The sequence below is a fragment of the Sprattus sprattus genome, assembly GCF_963457725.1.
Source record: "Sprattus sprattus genome assembly, chromosome: 4".
Taxonomy (NCBI): Eukaryota; Metazoa; Chordata; class Actinopteri; order Clupeiformes; family Clupeidae; genus Sprattus; species Sprattus sprattus.
The window spans coordinates 47,320,550-47,339,129 of record NC_137923.1 but is presented as its reverse complement, the minus strand read 5'-3'; the positions used below and the strand labels follow the sequence as shown (position 1 = coordinate 47,339,129).

General features: G+C 47.2%; 1 protein-coding gene across 1 annotated transcript; it reads left to right on the top strand.

Annotated features, from left to right (window-relative positions):
• Positions 1-15,956: 15,956 nt before the first annotated feature.
• LOC308364766 (G-protein coupled receptor 20) lies at positions 15,957-17,144 on the top strand (the record flags this gene model as incomplete). The annotated part of the gene is made up of 1 exon (XM_080838001.1): positions 15,957-17,144. The coding sequence occupies one exon, from the start codon at positions 15,957-15,959 to the stop codon at positions 17,142-17,144; it is 1,188 nt and encodes a 395-aa protein (XP_080694127.1).
• Between the last annotated feature and the right edge of the window lie 1,436 nt (positions 17,145-18,580).

Below are 18,580 nucleotides of genomic sequence, written 5' to 3'. Positions count from 1 at the left end.
CAGGATACTCTTCAGCCATGGGGGATGAAATTGTATTACCAGATTTTTGAATTTCTCAAAGGTGTGGGCGTGGCAGACCCTCAAAGTTTTACGACTCGCCGTTGCTCGCCACAAAACGCAAAATCACTTATAATTCCAGCCTGCATTGTCCGATCCTGACCAAACATCATAGGGTTGAAGCTGGACCCGGCCTGAACGCAGACATATGCCTATAGTGCCACACGCCTATAGCGCCACCTGTTGGTGGTTCGACTCGTTACTCTGTTCCCACACCTCGCATCTGATCGAACTCCTCCTACAGATTTAATGGGAATGACTTCAAACTTGGTCAGGATACTCTTCAACCATGGGGGATGAAATTGTATTACCAGATTTTTGAATTTCTTAAAGGTGTGGGCGTGGCAGACCCTCAAACTTTTACGACTCGCCAGTGCCCGCCAAAACCACAAAGTCACTTATAAATCCTACCTGCATTGTCCGATCCTCTCCAAACCGCATAGGGTGGACGCTGGACCCGGCCTGAACGCTTACATATGCCCATTATGCCACTCCCCTATAGCGCCACCTGTTGGTGGTTGGAAACATTGCACATTGTCCCATCCTGACCAAACTTCATAGGGTGGACGCTGGACCCGGCCTGAACGCATACATATGCCCATAAGGCCACTCCCCTATAGCGCCACCTGTTGGTGGTTGGAAACATTGCACATTTTCTGATCCTGACCAAACTTCATAGGGTGGACGCTGGACCCGGCCTGAACGCATACATATGCCCATAATGCCACTCACCTATAGCGCCACCTGCTGGTGGATGGAAACATTGCACATTCTCCGATCCTGACCAAACATCATAGGGTGGACGCTGGACCCGTTCTGAACTCAGATATATGCCCATAATGTCAATCGCCTATAGCGCCACCTGTTGGTGGTATGAAACGTCACTTTCTTTATTCTTTGCGCTGTATTGTTGTGATGTGCCGATGTACTTGGCATTCTCACGGCTCGCTCCACGCTTGACGGACGGCTGTGCGGTGCACGTCTGCCATCGACCAGCACCGTGCTCAGGCCCGCTCATCACTGCTTGCAGTTTTAATTATTCTTTTTGTTCTGTGCGAAACCTCCGGGAAAACTCACCAAATTTGGCAGGGACATAAAAACAGGAATTCTAAGATCTTTTGCGTTCAAAGAATTTCGGGGCGGGGCAAAATGGCTCTGTAGCGCCCCCTACAACCCCCTACAACACTGCAAATACCCCTATGCATTGGGGTTAGTTTGGCATAGCAAAAAAAGGAATTTGCAAACTTTTTTGTCATGCCCAGACGCACCAAAAAGTGTATTGACAAAATGGTGGCAGGTCAACAGGAAGTCGGCAATTTTGAGTGGAAGTGGCGTTTTTACCTGTTTTTGGCCCTTTTCACACCTCGCATCTGATCGAACTCCTCCTACAGATTTCATGGGAATGACTTCAAACTTGGTCAGGATACTCTTCAGCCATGGGGGATGAAATTGTATTACCAGATTTTTGAATTTCTCAAAGGTGTGGGCGTGGCAGACCCTCAAAGTTTTACGACTCGCCGTTGCTCGCCACAAAACGCAAAATCACTTATAATTCCAGCCTGCATTGTCCGATCCTGACCAAACATCATAGGGTTGAAGCTGGACCCGGCCTGAACGCAGACATATGCCTATAGTGCCACACGCCTATAGCGCCACCTGTTGGTGGTTCGACTCGTTACTCTGTTCCCACACCTCGCATCTGATCGAACTCCTCCTACAGATTTCATGGGAATGACTTCAAACTTGGTCAGGATACTCTTCAGCCATGGGGGATGAAATTGTATTACCAGATTTTTGAATTTCTCAAAGGTGTGGGCGTGGCAGACCCTCAAAGTTTTACGACTCGCCGTTGCTCGCCACAAAACGCAAAATCACTTATAATTCCAGCCTGCATTGTCCGATCCTGACCAAACATCATAGGGTTGAAGCTGGACCCGGCCTGAACGCAGACATATGCCTATAGTGCCACACGCCTATAGCGCCACCTGTTGGTGGTTCGACTCGTTACTCTGTTCCCACACCTCGCATCTGATCGAACTCCTCCTACAGATTTAATGGGAATGACTTCAAACTTGGTCAGGATACTCTTCAGCCATGGGGGATGAAATTGTATTACCAGATTTTTGAATTTCTTAAAGGTGTGGGCGTGGCAGACCCTCAAACTTTTACGACTCGCCAGTGCCCGCCAAAACCACAAAGTCACTTATAAATCCTACCTGCATTGTCCGATCCTCTCCAAACTGCATAGAGTGGACGCTGGACCCGGCCTGAACGCTTACATATGCCCATTATGCCACTCCCCTATAGCGCCACCTGTTGGTGGTTGGAAACATTGCACATTGTCCGATCCTGACCAAACTTCATAGGGTGGACGCTGGACCCGGCCTGAACGCATACATATGCCCATAAGGCCACTCCCCTATAGCGCCACCTGTTGGTGGTTGGAAACATTGCACATTTTCTGATCCTGACCAAACTTCATAGGGTGGACGCTGGACCCGGCCTGAACGCATACATATGCCCATAATGCCACTCACCTATAGCGCCACCTGCTGGTGGATGGAAACATTGCACATTCTCCGATCCTGACCAAACTTCATAGGGTGGACGCTGGACCCGTTCTGAACTCAGATATATGCCCATAATGTCAATCGCCTATAGCGCCACCTGTTGGTGGTATGAAACATCACTTTCTTTATTCTTTGCGCTGTATTGTTGTGATGTGCCGATGTACGTGGCATTCTCACGGCTCGCTCCACGCTTGACGGACGGCTGTGCGGTGCACGTCTGCCATCGACCAGCGCCGTGCTCAGGCCCGCTCATCACTGCTTGCAGTTTTAATTCTTATTCTTTTTATTCTTTGCGAAACCTCCTGGAAAACTCACCAAATTTGGCAGGGACATAATTACAGGAATTCTAAGATCTTTTGCGTTCAAAGAATTTTCGGGCGGGGCAAAATGGCTCTGTAGCGCCCCCTAGAACCCCCTAGAACATTGCAAATACCCCTATGCATTGGGGTTAGTTTGGCATAGCAAAAAATGGAATCTGCCAACTTTTTTGTCATGCCCAGACGCACCAAAAAGTGTATTGACAAAATGGTGGCAGGTCAACAGGAAGTTGGCAATTTTGAGCGGAACGTGCGTTTTTACCTGTTTTTGGCCCTTTTCACACCTCGCATCTGATCGAACTCCTCCTACAGATTTAATGGGAATTACTTCAAACTTGGTGAGGATACTCTTCAGCCATGGGGGATGAATTTGTATTACCAGATTTTTGAATTTCTCAAAGGTGTGGGCGTGGCAGTCCCTCAAACTTTTACGACTCGCCGATGCTCGCCACAAAACGCAAAGTCCCTCATAATTCCAGCCTGCATTGTCCGATCCTGACCAAACATCATAGGGTTGAAGCTGGACCCGGCCTGAACGCAGACATATGCCCATAGTGCCACACGCCTATAGCGCCACCTGTTGGTGGTTCGACTCGTTTTTCTGTTCCCACACCTCGCATCTGATCGAACTCCTCCTACAGATTTAATGGGAATGACTTCAAACTTGGTCAGGATACTCTTCAGCCATGGGGGATGAAATTGTATTACCAGATTTTTGAATTTCTCAAAGGTGTGGGCGTGACAGACCCTCAAACTTTTACGACTCGCCGATGCTCGCCAAAACCACAAAGTCACTTATAAATCCTACCTGCATTGTCCGATCCTCCCCAAACTGCATAGGGTGGACGCTGGACCCGGCCTGAACGCTTACATATGCCCATAAGGCCACTCGCCTATAGCGCCACCTGTTGGTGGTTGGAAACATTACACATTCTCCGATCCTGACCAAACTGCATAGGGTGGACGCTGGACCCGGCCTGAACGCTTACATATGCCCATAATGCCACTCGCCTATAGCGCCACCTGTTGGTGGTTGAAAATATTGCACATTGTTTTATCCTGCCCAAACTTCATAGGCTGGACGCTGGACCCGTTCTGAACTCGCATATATGCCCATTATGTTTGTCAAAGGTGATGTGTCGGTGTGGCGATGGCCCTCTCATCACTGCTTGCAGTTTTAATTAGGGCCTGAGCTGCTGTAGGCAGCGAAGACCTATTGGGATTCTAAGAGTTATTATTATTTTTATTCTTGACGATATTCCATGGAAAAGTCACCAAATTTGGCAGTGATGTTATGCGGGGAATTATAAGAACTTTTGCGTTGATGGAATTTTCGGGCGGGGCAAAATGGCTCTGTAGCGCCCCCTAGAAATTGCAAATACCCCTCTGCATTGGGGTTATTTTGGCATAGCAAAAAAATAATTCAGCCAACTTTTTTGTCATGGCCAGACGCACCAAAAAGTGTATTGACGAAATGCTGGCAGGTCAACAGGAAGTTGGCAATTTTGAGGGGAACGTGCGTTTTCACTGCGTTTTGGCCTGTTTACATACCTCGCATCTGATCGAACTCCTCCTACAGATTTCATGGGAATGACTTCAAACTTGGTCAGAATACTCTTCAGCCATGGGGGATGAAATTGTATTACCAGATTTTTGAATTTCTCAAAGGTGTGGGCGTGGCAGACCCTCAAACTTTTACGACTCGCCGATGCTCGCCACAAAACGCAAAATCACTTATAATTCCAGCCTGCATTGTCCGATCCTGACCAAACATCATAGGGTTGAAGCTGGACCCAGCCTGAACGCAGACATATGCCTATACTGCCACACGCCTATAGCGCCACCTGTTGGTGGTTGGAATCGTTACTCTGTTCCCACACCTCGCATCTGATCGAACTCTTCCTACAGATTTAATGGGAATGACTTCAAAATTGGTCAGGATACTCTTCAGCCATGGGGGATGAAATTGTATTACCAGATTTTTGAATTTCTCAAAGGTGTGCGCGTGGCAGACCCTCAAACTTTTACGACTCGCCAGTGCTCGCCAAAACCACAAAGTCACTTATAAATCCTACCTGCATTGTCCGATCCTCCCCAAACTGCATAGGGTGGACGCTGGACCCGGCCTGAACACTTACATATGCCCATAAGGCCACTCGCCTATAGCGCCACCTGTTGGTGGTTGGAAACATTACACCTTCTCCGATCCTGACCAAACTGCATAGGGTGGACGCTGGACCCGGCCTGAACACTTACATATGCCCATAATGCCACTCGCCTATAGCGCCACCTGTTGGTGGTTGGAAATATTGCACATTGTTTGATCCTGCCCAAACTTCATAGGCTGGACGCTAGACCCGTTCTGAACTCGCATATATGCCCATTATGTTTGTCAAAGGTGATGTGTCGGTGTGGCGATGGCCCTCTCATCACTGCTTGCAGTTTTAATTATTCTTTTTATTCTGTGCGATATTCCATGGAAAACTCACCGAATTTTGCAGGAACGTTTAGCCGGGAATTCTAAGAACTTTGGCGGAAAGGATATAACGGGGCGGGGCAAAATGCCTCTCTAGCGCCCCCTACAACATTGCAATTACCCCTATGCATTGGGGTTAGTTTGGCACAGCTCGACGAAATTCGGTACACACCTTTATCATGCCCAGACGCAGCAAAAAGTGTATTGACGAAATGGTGGCAGGTCAACAGGAAGTTGGCAATTTTGAGTGGAACCTGCGATTTTACCTGTTTTTGGGCCTTTTCGCACCTCGCATCTGATCGAACTCCTCCTACAGATTTCATGGGAATGACTTCAAACTTGGTCAGGATACTCTTCAGCCATGGGGGATGAAATTGTATTACCAGATTTTTGAATTTCTCAAAGGTGTGGGCGTGGCAGACCCTCAAACTTTTACGACTCGGAAATGCTCGCCACAAAACGCAAAGTCACTTATAATTCCAGCCTTCATTGTCCAATCCTGACCAAACTTCATAGGGTTATGGCTGGACCCGGCCTGAACGCAGACATATGCCTATAATGCCACACGCCTATAGCGCCACCTGTTGGTGGTTGGAATTGTCACTCTGTTTCCAGACCTCGCATCTGATCGAACTCCTCCTACAGATTTCATGGGAATGACTTCAAACTTGGTCAGTATACTCTTCAGCCATGGGGGATGAAATTGTATTACCAGATTTTTGAATTTCTCAAAGGTGTGGGCGTGGCTGACCCTCAAACTTTTACGACTCGCCAGTGCTCGCCTTTTACACATGCGCATCTGATCGAACTCCTCCTACAGATTTAATGGAAACGCCTTCAAACTTGGTCAGGATACTCTTCAGCCATGGGGGATGAGATTGTATAGAGGGATTGTCCAAAATCTGAAAGGTGTGGGCGTGGCAGACCCTCAAACATTGACTTGCCACTACTCGCCAAAACCACAAAGTCACTTATAAATCCTAACTGCATTGTCTGATCCTCACCAAATTGCATAGGGTGGACGCTGGACCCGGCCTGAACGCTTACATATGCCCATTATGCCACTCCCCTATAGCGCCACCTGTTGGTGGTTGGAAACATTGCACATTGTCCGATCCTGACCAAACTTCATAGGGTGGACGCTGGACCCGGCCTGAACGCATACATATGCCCATAAGGCCACTCCCCTATAGCGCCACCTGGTGGTGGTTGGAAACATTGCACATTTTCCGATCCTGACCAAACTTCATAAGGTGGACGCTGGACCCGGCCTGAACACATACATATGCCCATAATGCCACTCACCTATAGCGCCACCTGCTGGTGGATGGAAACATTGCACATTCTCCGATCCTGACCAAACTTCATAGGGTGGACGCTGGACCCGTTCTGAACTCAGATATATGCCCATAATGTCAATCGCCTATAGCGCCACCTGTTGGTGGTATGAACGTCACTTTCTTTATTCTTTGCGCTGTATTGTTGTGATGTGCCGATGTACGTGGCATTCTCACGGCTCGCTCCACGCTTGACGGACGGCTGTGCGGTGCGCGTCTGCCATCGACCAGCGCCGTGCTCAGGCCCGCTCATCACTGCTTGCAGTTTTAATTAGGGCCTGAGCTGCTGTAGGCAGCGAAGACCTATTGGAACTGTAAGAGTTATTATTCTTTTTCTTCTTGACGATATTCCATGGAAAACTCACCAAATTTGGCAGGGACATAATCACACGAATTCTAAGAACTTTGGCGGAAAGGATATAACGGGGCGGGGCAAAATGGCTCTATAGCGCCCCCTACAACATTGCAAATACCCCTATGCATTGGGGTTAGTTTGGCACAGCTCGACGAAATTCGGTACACACCTTTATCATGCCCAGACGCACCAAAAAGTGTATTGACGAAATGGTGGCAGGTCAACAGGAAGTTGGCAATTTTGAGTGGAACGTGCGTTTTGACTGCGTTTTGGCCTGTTTACATACCTCGCATCTGATCGAACTCCTCCTACAGATTTCATGGGAATGACTTCAAACTTGGTCAGGATACTCTTCAGCCATGGGGGATGAAATTGTATTACCAGATTTTTGAATTTCTCAAAGGTGTGGGCGTGGCAGTCCCTCAAACTTTTACGACTCGCCGATGCTCGCCACAAAACGCAAAGTCACTCATAACTCCAGTTTGCATTGTCCGATCCTGACCAAACGTCACAGGGTTATAGCTGGACCCGGCCTGAACGCAGACATATGCCTATAGTGCCACACGCCTATAGCGCCACCTGTTGGTGGTTGGAATCGTTACTCTGTTCCCACACCTCGCATCTGATCGAACTCCTCCTACAGATTTCATGGGAATGACTTCAAACTTGGTCAGGATACTCTTCAGCCATGGGGGATGAAATTGTATTACCAAATTTTTTAATTTCTCAAAGGTGTGGGCGTGGCAGATCCTCAAACTTTTACGACTCGCCGATGCTCGCCACAAAACGCAAAGTCACTTATAATTCCAGCCTGCATTGTCTGATCCTGACCAAACATCATAGAGTGGAAGCTGGACCCGGCCTGAACGCAGACATATGCCTATAGCGCCACACGCCTATAGCGCCACCTGTTGGTGGTTGGAATCGTCACTCTGTTCCCACACCTCGCATCTGATCGAACTCCTCCTACAGATTTAATGGGAATGACTTCAAACTTGGTCAGGATAGTCTTCAGCCATGGGGGATGAAATTGTATTACCACATTTTTGAATTTCTCAAAGGTGTGGGCGTGGCAGACCCTCAAACTTTTACGACTCGCCTATGCTCGCCAAAACCACAAAGTCACTAAAAACTCCTGCATGCATTGTCCGATCCTCACCAAACTGCATAGGGTGGACGCTAGACCCGGCCTGAACGCTTACGTATGCCCATAAGGCCACTCGCCTATAGCGCCACCTGTTGGTGGTTGGAAACATTGCACATTCTCCGATCCTGACCAAACTGCATAGGGCGGACGCTGGACCCAACCTGAACCCTTACATATGCCCATAAGGCCACTCGCCTATAGCGCCACCTGTTGGTAGTTGGAAACATTGCACATTCTCCGATCCTGACCAAACTTCATAGAGCAGACGCTGGACCCGTTCTGAACTCAGATATACGCCCATAAGGTCAATTGCCTACAGACAGCGATGGCCCGCTCATCACTGCTTGCAGTTTTAATTAGGGCCTGAGCTGCTGTAGGCAGCGAAGACCTATTGTTATTCTATGGTTTATTCTGGTTATTATTTTTATTCTTAATGATATTCCATGGAAAACTCACCAAATTTGGCAGGGACCAAATTACACGATTTCTAAGAACTTTTGCGTTGATGGAACTTCCGGGCGGGGCAAAATGGCTCTGTAGCGCCCCCTAGAACCCCCTAGAACACTGCAAATACCCCTATGCATTGGGGTTAGTTTGGCATAGCAAAAAAATGATTCTGCAAACTTTTTTGTCATGCCCAGACGCACCAAAAAGTGTACTGACGAAATGGTGGCAGGTCAACAGGAAGTTGGCAATTTTGAGCGGAACGTGCGTTTTTACCTGTTTTTGGCCCTTTTCAAACCTCGCATCTGATCGAACTCCTCCTACAGATTTCATGGGAATGACTTCAAACTTGGTCAGGATACTCTTCAGCCATGGGGGATGAAATTGTATTACCAGATTTTTGAATTTCTCAAAGGTGTGGGCGTGGCAGACCCTCAAACTTTTACGACTCGCCGATGCTCGCCACAAAACGCAAAGTCACTTATAATTCCAGCCTGCATTGTCCGATCCTCACCAAACATCATAGGGTTGAAGCTGGACCCGGCCTGAACGCAGACATATGCCCATAGTGCCACACGCCTATAGCGCCACCTGTTGGTGGTTGGAATCGTTACTCTGTTCCCACACCTCGCATCTGATCGAACTCCTCCTACAGATTTCATGGGAATGACTTCAAACTTGGTGAGGATACTCTTCAGCCATGGGGGATGAAATTGTATTACCAAATTTTTTAATTTCTCAAAGGTGTGGGCGTGGCAGACCCTCAAACTTTTACGACTCGTTCTTCATCATATTCCATGGAAAACTCACCAAATTTGGCAGGGATGTTAAACAGGGAATTCTAAGAACTTTTGCGTTCAAAGAATTTTCGGGCGGGGCAAAATGGCTCTGTAGCGCCCCCTAGAACCCCCTAGAACACTGCAAATACCCCTATGCATTGGGGTTAGTGTGGCATAGCAAAAAAATGATTCTGCAAACTTTTTTGTCATGCCCAGACGCACCAAAAAGTCTCTTGACGAAATGGTGGCAGGTCGACAGGAAGTTGGCAATTTTGAGCGGAAGTTGCGTTTTTACCTGTTTTTGGCCCTTTTCACACCTCGCATCTGATCGAACTCCTCCTACAGATTTCATGGGAATGACTTCAAACTTGGTCAGGATACTCTTCAGCCATGGGGGATGAAATTGTATTACCAGATTTTTGAATTTCTCAAAGGTGTGGGCGTGGCAGACCCTCAAACTTTTACGACTCGCCGATGCTCGCCACAAAACGCAAAGTCACTTATAATTCCAGCCTGCATTGTCCGATCCTCACCAAACATCATAGGGTTGAAGCTGGACCCGGCCTGAACGCAGACATATGCCCATAATGCCACACGCCTATAGCGCCACCTGTTGGTGGTTGGAATCGTTACTCTGTTCCCACACCTCGCATCTGATCGAACTCCTCCTACAGATTTAATGGGAATGACTTCAAACTTGGTCAGGATACTCTTCAGCCATGGGGGATGAAATTGTATTACCAGATTTTTGAATTTCTTAAAGGTGTGGGCGTGGCACACCCTCAAACTTTTACGACTCGCCAGTGCCCGCCAAAACCACAAAGTCACTCATAAATCCTACCTGCATTGTCCGATCCTCACCAACCTGCATAGGGTGGACGCTGGACCCGGCCTGAACGCTTACATATGCCCATTATGCCACTCCCCTATAGCGCCACCTGTTGGTGGTTGGAAACATTGCACATTTTCCGATCCTGACCAAACTTCATAGGGTGGACGCTGGACCCAGCCTGAACGCATACATATGCCCATAAGGCCACTCCCCTATAGCGCCACCTGTTGGTGGTTGGAAACATTGCACATTTTCTGATCCTGACCAAACTTCATAGGGTGGACGCTGGACCCGGCCTGAACGCATACATATGCCCATAATGCCACTCACCTATAGCGCCACCTGCTGGTGGATGGAAACATTGCACATTCTCCGATCCTGACCAAACTTCATAGGGTGGACGCTGGACCCGTTCTGAACTCAGATATATGCCCATAATGTCAATCGCCTATAGCGCCACCTGTTGGTGGTATGAACGTCACTTTCTTTATTCTTTGCGCTGTATTGTTGTGCTGTGCCGATGTACGTGGCATTCTCACGGCTCGCTCCACTCTTGACGGACGGCTGTGCGGTGCACGTCTGCCATCGACCAGCGCCGTGCTCAGGCCCGCTCATCACTGCTTGCAGTTTTAATTATTCTTTTTATTCTGTGCGAAACCTCCTGGAAAACTCACCAAATTTGGCAGGGACATAATTACACGATATCTAAGATATTTGGCTGAGTCGGTTTTACAGGGCGGGGCAAAATAGCTCTATAGCGCCCCCTACAAATTGCAAATACCCCTATGCATTGGGGTTACTTTGGCATAGCAAAAATCTAAAGCGGTACACTTTTTTGTCATGCCCAGACGCACCAAAAAGTGTATTGACAAAATGGTGGCAGGTCAACAGGAAGTCGGCAATTTTGAGTTGAATGTGCGTTTTGACCTGTTTTTGGCCCTTTCACACACTTCGCATCTGATCGAACTCCTCCTACAGATTTCATGAGAATGACTTCAAACTTGGTCAGAATACTCTTCAGCCATGGGGGATGAAATTGTATTACCAGATTTTTGAATTTCTCAAAGGTGTGGGCGTGGCAGACCCTCAAACTTTTACGACTCGCCGATGCTCGCCACAAAACGCAAAGTCACTTATAATTCCAGCCTGCATTGTCCGATCCTCACCAAACATCATAGGGTTGAAGCTGGACCCGGCCTGAACGCAGACATATGCCCATAGTGCCACACGCCTATAGCGCCACCTGTTGGTGGTTGGAATCGTTACTCTGTTCCCACACCTCGCATCTGATCGAACTCCTCCTACAGATTTAATGGGAATGACTTCAAACTTGGTCAGGATACTCTTCAGCCATGGGGGATGAAATTGTATTACCAGATTTTTTAATTTCTCAAAGGTGTGCGCGTGGCAGACCCTCAAACTTTTACGACTCGCCAGTGCTCGCCAAAACCACAAAGTCACTTACAAATCCTACCTGCATTGTCCGATCCTCCCCAAACTGCATAGGGTGGACGCTGGACCCGGCTTGAACGCATACATATGCCCATAAGGCCACTCCTCTATAGCGCCACCTGTTGGTGGTTGGAAACATTGCACATTGTCCAATCCTGACCAAACTTCATAGGGTGGACGCTGGACCCGGCCTGAACGCATACATATGCCCATAAGGCCACTCCTCTATAGCGCCACCTGTTGGTGGTTGGAAACATTGCACATTTTCTGATCCTGACCAAACTTCATAGGGTGGACGCTGGACCCGGCCTGAACGCATACATATGCCCATAATGCCACTCGCCTATAGCGCCACCTGCTGGTGGATGGAAACATTGCACATTCTCCGATCCTGACCAAACTTCATAGGGTGGACGCTGGACCCGTTCTGAACTCAGATATATGCCCATAATGTCATTCGCCTATAGCGCCACCTGTTGGTGGTATGAACGTCACTTTCTTTATTCTTTGCGCTGTATTGTTGTGATGTGCCGATGTACGTGGCATTCTCACGGCTCGCTCCACGCTTGACGGACGGCTGTGCGGTGCACGTCTGCCATCGACCAGCGCCGTGCTCAGGCCCGCTCATCACTGCTTGCAGTTTTAATTCCCATTGGTCCTCTGGGAGTTCTTTTTTTGGTGGCTTTGTTCCAGGGAAAGGACCTTCATGCAGCACAAGGTCACCCAAGTTGATTCAATATTATTAACTGTCTAGTAGCCTAGTCGGTCAGCAGATCGGAGCAGGACAATCTGGTGCAGATTAAGTGGATCTGCGCCAAATCTTGGCCAGATTACTCCTTACTCCGCTGGTCTCCTGGATTGTTTTGCCAAATTGCTAAACTATAAAATAACCAAAGATCACAGTGGGTTGTGTCATGGGCTTGTGCGGACATGAACGATGTGTGTGTTGTTACTAGACCCTGTTTACCTAAATCTACTTGAGTCGTGCTCCAGTGGTTTGGTCCCATGGCCTGCTTTAAAAAGCTTCTATGGGACAAAGACCATTTGACCTGAATTTCCTGCATATAATCCTGTCTGCACGGGTCGATTGTGTTGACCTTTAATTTACACCATTTGCACGACTTGTGGATAGATGTCCATGCCAAAAACCTGAAATAAATATCTCTCCCGGCAGTCGGAGAATGAATTAGGGCACCATTGTTTACAGAGAGCTGTGAGCAAATTACACACATGGCATGTGTCACCAGAGCCACAGCTCTTCTACTCATAACAAATCCAGCCATCTAATGGACACCTGTGATTTGTCCCTGTGATACATGAACAGATTATTACACCACATCCCGTGATAGATCATCATGCTGCCCTGTCTATCCCAGTACTTTTTCTTATTCACTTTGGTGCATTTCTTGAATCATCCATGACATTTTCAAAACAGTAAATCATGAGAGTGATGACTTTCCACCTTAATTCAAAATAGAACATCTGTATTTGCTGAAAAAAATAAATGTTACTAACAGTAATCAACATTAGTGTTTGTGTGGCAGACATCTTCATTGACCCAAAAGACTACACACAGAAATGTCGCATGCTGTTCCTTAAACCTCTCATACTGTGATGGATGAGATCACTGTAGATGATTCCCAGGAGGGTACGCTTTTGTGTGCTGTAAAGCCCAATGGTGAAAATATGACCTTGTTTCCTTACATAGAAGGACATACCGTTACTGTATATCTCCCTCATGCTGGCCTGGCACATCCACTCTGGCTCGCTGATTTTATTTTATTTTCCATGACACATTTCCTGCATTTGGACATATTCACTCGAACCTTATCATCAGAAGTAAACCACCAAGGTTCTAAAGACAATAATTTATCAAATGAGCAAACATTCAAAAATATAGCTTCACTGAAACTGATGAAATATATGCTTTACAAATAATGAGAAATGGTTAACCATTTTGCATGTCATGACTTACATAATAAATACATGCCTAGATGCTTTGGGGAGGATACAAGTATTCAACAGAGAAGCTGTTTAACACATTTTGATTAACATGACGCATTTGATAACACAGGTAACTGCAGACAATAAAACAAACTAATTTGCATTACGTACCCTAAGCATTTGCAATTTGTTCAAAAGAATGAGAAATGTGCTGTTATCATGTGCACAAGTGACTACATGATGTGGAGGTTCAACAAGTAGTTTTGAAAATGCAAAGTCTGATCTGAGAAATGTACCAAGGCGACGGAGGAAGACTGTAATATTCACTGAATTTGGTTTACCTTTTTTTTTTGGAAGAAATTCTTCTTTTGAAATGCAACTTTTAATTGCCCCATATCCCCTCAGTGTATCAGCAGAGATTTCTACAGCAACCCACAAAAGTGAAAAATTAGCTGTTGCTAATTCCATGGCAAAAGCCTCAGAACAGTGTCTAAATATTTGGAGGTGTTCTGTTGTGAAACAGAGAGCTTACACTTCCATTTGTCAGCTGTACAAAGAGTTGACCAAAGTCAAAACAACAAGGTTGTTCAGAAAAGTTATTTTTTTCACCCCTCCTCCTCCCGGTAGTGGACGAGGACCTTATACTTTCCCGCTGTCCCTCCTGCCATGAATGGTTGAGAATCCCATGGGTGGTGACGTGAGCACTGGGAAGTAAACTTTGTGAAGATTGCTCCTTCAGTTCCAGTCCAGCCTGGAGGGAAGAGGGATTACTGCAGCGGGCGGTAGGGGACTGTGGGGGGACAGGACGAGGCTCAGTGGGAACCGAGACGCGCCTCTGTCACACCGAGGATCACGGGCAGATGCCATGAGACGCAGTTGGACAGACCAGGAGTCTTCGAGTGACATGGATGAGACCTGGCAGAAGCAGACCTGAGGAGACAGCTGAGGACATGTGCGCAGGCACTCTGCTGAGGAACTGTTGGTTGTTGTCCACATAGATAGTAATTGAGTGAGATTACTGACTGAAAGGCCCTCTCAGCAGTCATGAGAGTATGGATGTCCTCAGAATGATATATGGAGCTTCATGAAGAATGCATAAAGTGCGTGTGCATGAAGTTACCATTTGATAACACATATTAAAGGAAGGTCTTCAGCAGAGAAGAGACTTTGAGTTCTACTCATAGATTTTACATCTGGACCAAACTGACACAGAAGTAAGTGGAAGTGTTTTTGCTGAATTCTGTATTGAAATGTTTTCTTTTTCTGTGAGTTCGCTGAGAGTTCACGTGAAAGGGGAGACTTATAACACGCACTTTCCCCATTACCCAAGGATCACATCATTGGAATAAATAAACGCTCTAAAGACTTTAGATTCAGACTGCCAAATTCCTGGAAGCTGATAGCCAAACATATTTACCAAAAATATGTGCAAAAACAGATAGATGGACAGACACAAACAGACAGACAAACAGATAGATAGATACTGTAGATGGATAGATAGATAGATAGATAAATAGATAGATGGATGGATGGATGGATCGATAGATAGATACATAGATAGATAGATAGATAGAGTAGATAGAGAAATAGAGACTCTTCAATGCATTCACATCTGAGGGATAGGAAAAGAAAGACAGACCGCATGTGATGAGATCATGAACTCTCTCACAAACCAGGCTGGCAAACTGAAGTACTTTCTATTTTTAGGCAGACTGTGGGGGGTTTAATTTAGATTCAATACTTAAAGTATGTCAATAGTTCACCATTAAAAAGAATGTTATGGCTTTAGAAAGACTTTTCATTCAAGGATACTTGGATTATGTTTGGTTTAGAACAGTTTTCAATACAGTCACACTTCCAGAGAGCTTTTTTAGATGAGGTCTGTTGGTGTAGTTGCCTGACATCCAAACTGCCAACAGAGGATTTTGCCACTTTTAACCTTTATTTTTTTCTGTAAATAATAAGCCGCACCACAGCCAAGATAAAGAAACAAAAGTGTGGCCAAACATTTACTCTGTCTCTCAATAAAGCAGGATGTTATTTCTTCCTTGGCCTTCCGTCACCTTTGTCAGATGTCTGGAGTTATTTTTCTAAGACAACTTGCATCCTAAATATTCTCTCTTACTGTGCAGTGGGAATGGCAGCCTCAGGATTATAACCAAGTCAACTGTACACCAAATCCTTCACCTTTTCTAATCCCCAGTCTATAATTTTTTTTCGTTTTGATTCTTCCCAGAGACAGAACCATGGGCAGTATAATTGCTTCAACGCTAAACATCAATCCCAATTCCACCGGCAACACAACCCAGCCTGAACGCTGGGAGGCCTCCTACATAAAAAAACTGTCGCACCTTGACGAGGACCTCTATCAGGACTTCTACAGCCTTTGGATCACCCTCATGGTGGTCAACACGCTCATGTTTGTGGGGGGCGTTGTCCTCAACAGCCTGGCGTTATACTTCTTCTGCCTGCGGACTCGCACCCCCACCGCCCCGGTGATCTACACCATCAACCTGGCGGTGGCCGACCTGCTGGTGGCGCTGTCGCTGCCGGCCCGCATCGGCCTCTACTACAGCGGTGGGCAATGCCAGGCTTGCGTGCACGTGCACACCTTCAGCTACTTCGTCAATATGTACTGCAGCATCCTCTTCCTCACCAGCATCTGCGTGGACCGGTACCTGGCCGTGGTGTGGGCCGGGGGCGCGTCGGGCCTGCGCTGGAGGAGCCCCAGCGTGGCACGGGGGGTCAGTGCCGGCGTGTGGTTGTTCGCCGTGGTCATCACCTACTCCCTGCAGACCACTGCTGCCATGGAGTTCGGCGGCTCAACCTCCTGCTGCCGCATGCCGCTGCTGTTTGCTCTGACCGTGCTGGAGTTTGTGCTGCCGCTGCTGACCATCGTGGGCTTCACCGCACGCGTGGCCTGCGCCCTGGCTGACCGGCGCCTCATGCCGCAGAGCCGTGGCCGCCGGCTGCGGGCGGTTAGGCTGCTGGTGGCTGTGCTGGTGGTGTTCGCTGTCTGCTTCACGCCTTTCCACGTGCGGCAGGCGGTGGTCTACTTCGGCCTGGGCGGCAGCCGGGCGCAACACGTGGTGGCCTACCACGCCACCGTCACGCTCAGCAGCCTCAACAGCTGCTTGGATCCCGTGGTGTACTGCTTCGTGCCAGACGGCGTGCGCTCGGCGCTTACCTGGCCATACCGGTGGCCTGGGGGGAGAGGAGGTGGGGACGGAGGCGAGCAGCGCACCAGCGGAGTCGGAGGAGGAGGGAACGGAGGAGGAGGTGGAGGCGTAGGGGATGGAGAGGGAGGAGGAGACTCAGGCATCGTTCAGCTGAGCTCCAAGGGACAGGGGACGGCCACGGGAGCTCTGGCACACTGTGTGGCCACACTGACACTCAGCCCTAGTGCTCTCTTGTCTGCAGAACTGCCAGTGTGAGGAAGACAGACTGATGAACAGACACAGAAAAAGGCAAAACATACAGTGATGAAAGGAGAGAGAATGTCATCACTATCAGCTCTGATGGTGAGGGAAAGAGATGGAGTACTTTTGGCGTCAGATCTAATTTTTAGCTTTGAAACTTACCTGTACCCTGCACCTTCACACGCATGCTCGTTCTGATCGACTTCTGACCTTTGACCTATTATTCACTGACCTGACCAATAAACTTCACTAAACCCACTTCATAAGCCTGAAATGCAATACCTCGGGAAATGGCATTCACTGTTCTGTGCATCCTACACACAGAAATAGGATTTTTCCAGGGGAAGTTTCAGGCAAATCTACATAGTAACTCATACACATTCCGGAGGGAATAGTTTTGTTGTGTATTTTTGTCCACACATCTTAATGGATGAATGAAATCATTTGTTTATAAAGGCTTTTAACTTCCAACTGCTCTCTGCCATCTTGCTTCACGTTTGGCATTTACAAACTAAACATTTTTATAATTTGTTTAAGACTTTTTTCCACTTAAAAGTAGAGGGCACACATCAGTCTGCCACCCAAAGGGGTTTCTTGCACACACACATACAGCCGCGGAAAAAATTAAGAGACCACTTCAAAATTATCAGTTTCTCTGGTTTTACTATTTATTGGTATGTGTTAAAGAAAAATGTACATTTTAGTTTTATTCTATAACCTACTGGCAACATTCCTACCAAATTTCAAATAAAAATATTGTCATTTAGATAATTTATTTGCAGAAAAATGACAATTGGTCAAAATAGCAAAAAAGATGCAGTGTCTTCAGATCTCGAATAATGCAAAGAAAACAAGCTCATATTCATTTTTAAACTACACAATACTAATGCTTTAACTTAGGAAGAGTTCAGAAATCAATATTTGGTGGAATAACCTTGATTTAAAATCACAACTTTCATGTGTCTTGGCATGCTCTCCACCAGTCTTTCACATTGCCGTTGGGTGACTTTATGCTACTCCTGGCGCAAGAATTCAAGCAGCTCGGCTTCTTTTCATGGCTTGTGACCATCCATCTTCCTCTTGATCAAATTTCAGAGTTTTTTTTATGGGATTCAGGAGGGTCTCCTAGTTCGTCTTCTCTGATGAGTCCAATTTTCAGCTTTGCCCAACACATGGTCGTCTGATGGTTAGACGAAGACCTGGAGAGGCCTACAAGCCACAGAGTCTTGCACCTACTGTGAAATTGGACTCATCAGAGAAGACGAACTAGGAGACCCTCCAGTCGGCTTTGGTTCAATCCTTATGGTCTTTTACAAACCTCAGCCAGGCAAAGTACAACGTTGTCCCGGAAGAAAAACTTGCTTCCTTTTGCTCTGACAATGTTCCCCAACTCTGAGAAGTGTTTTTTCCAGCAGGGCAATGCTCCATGCCACACAGCCAGGCCAGTAAAG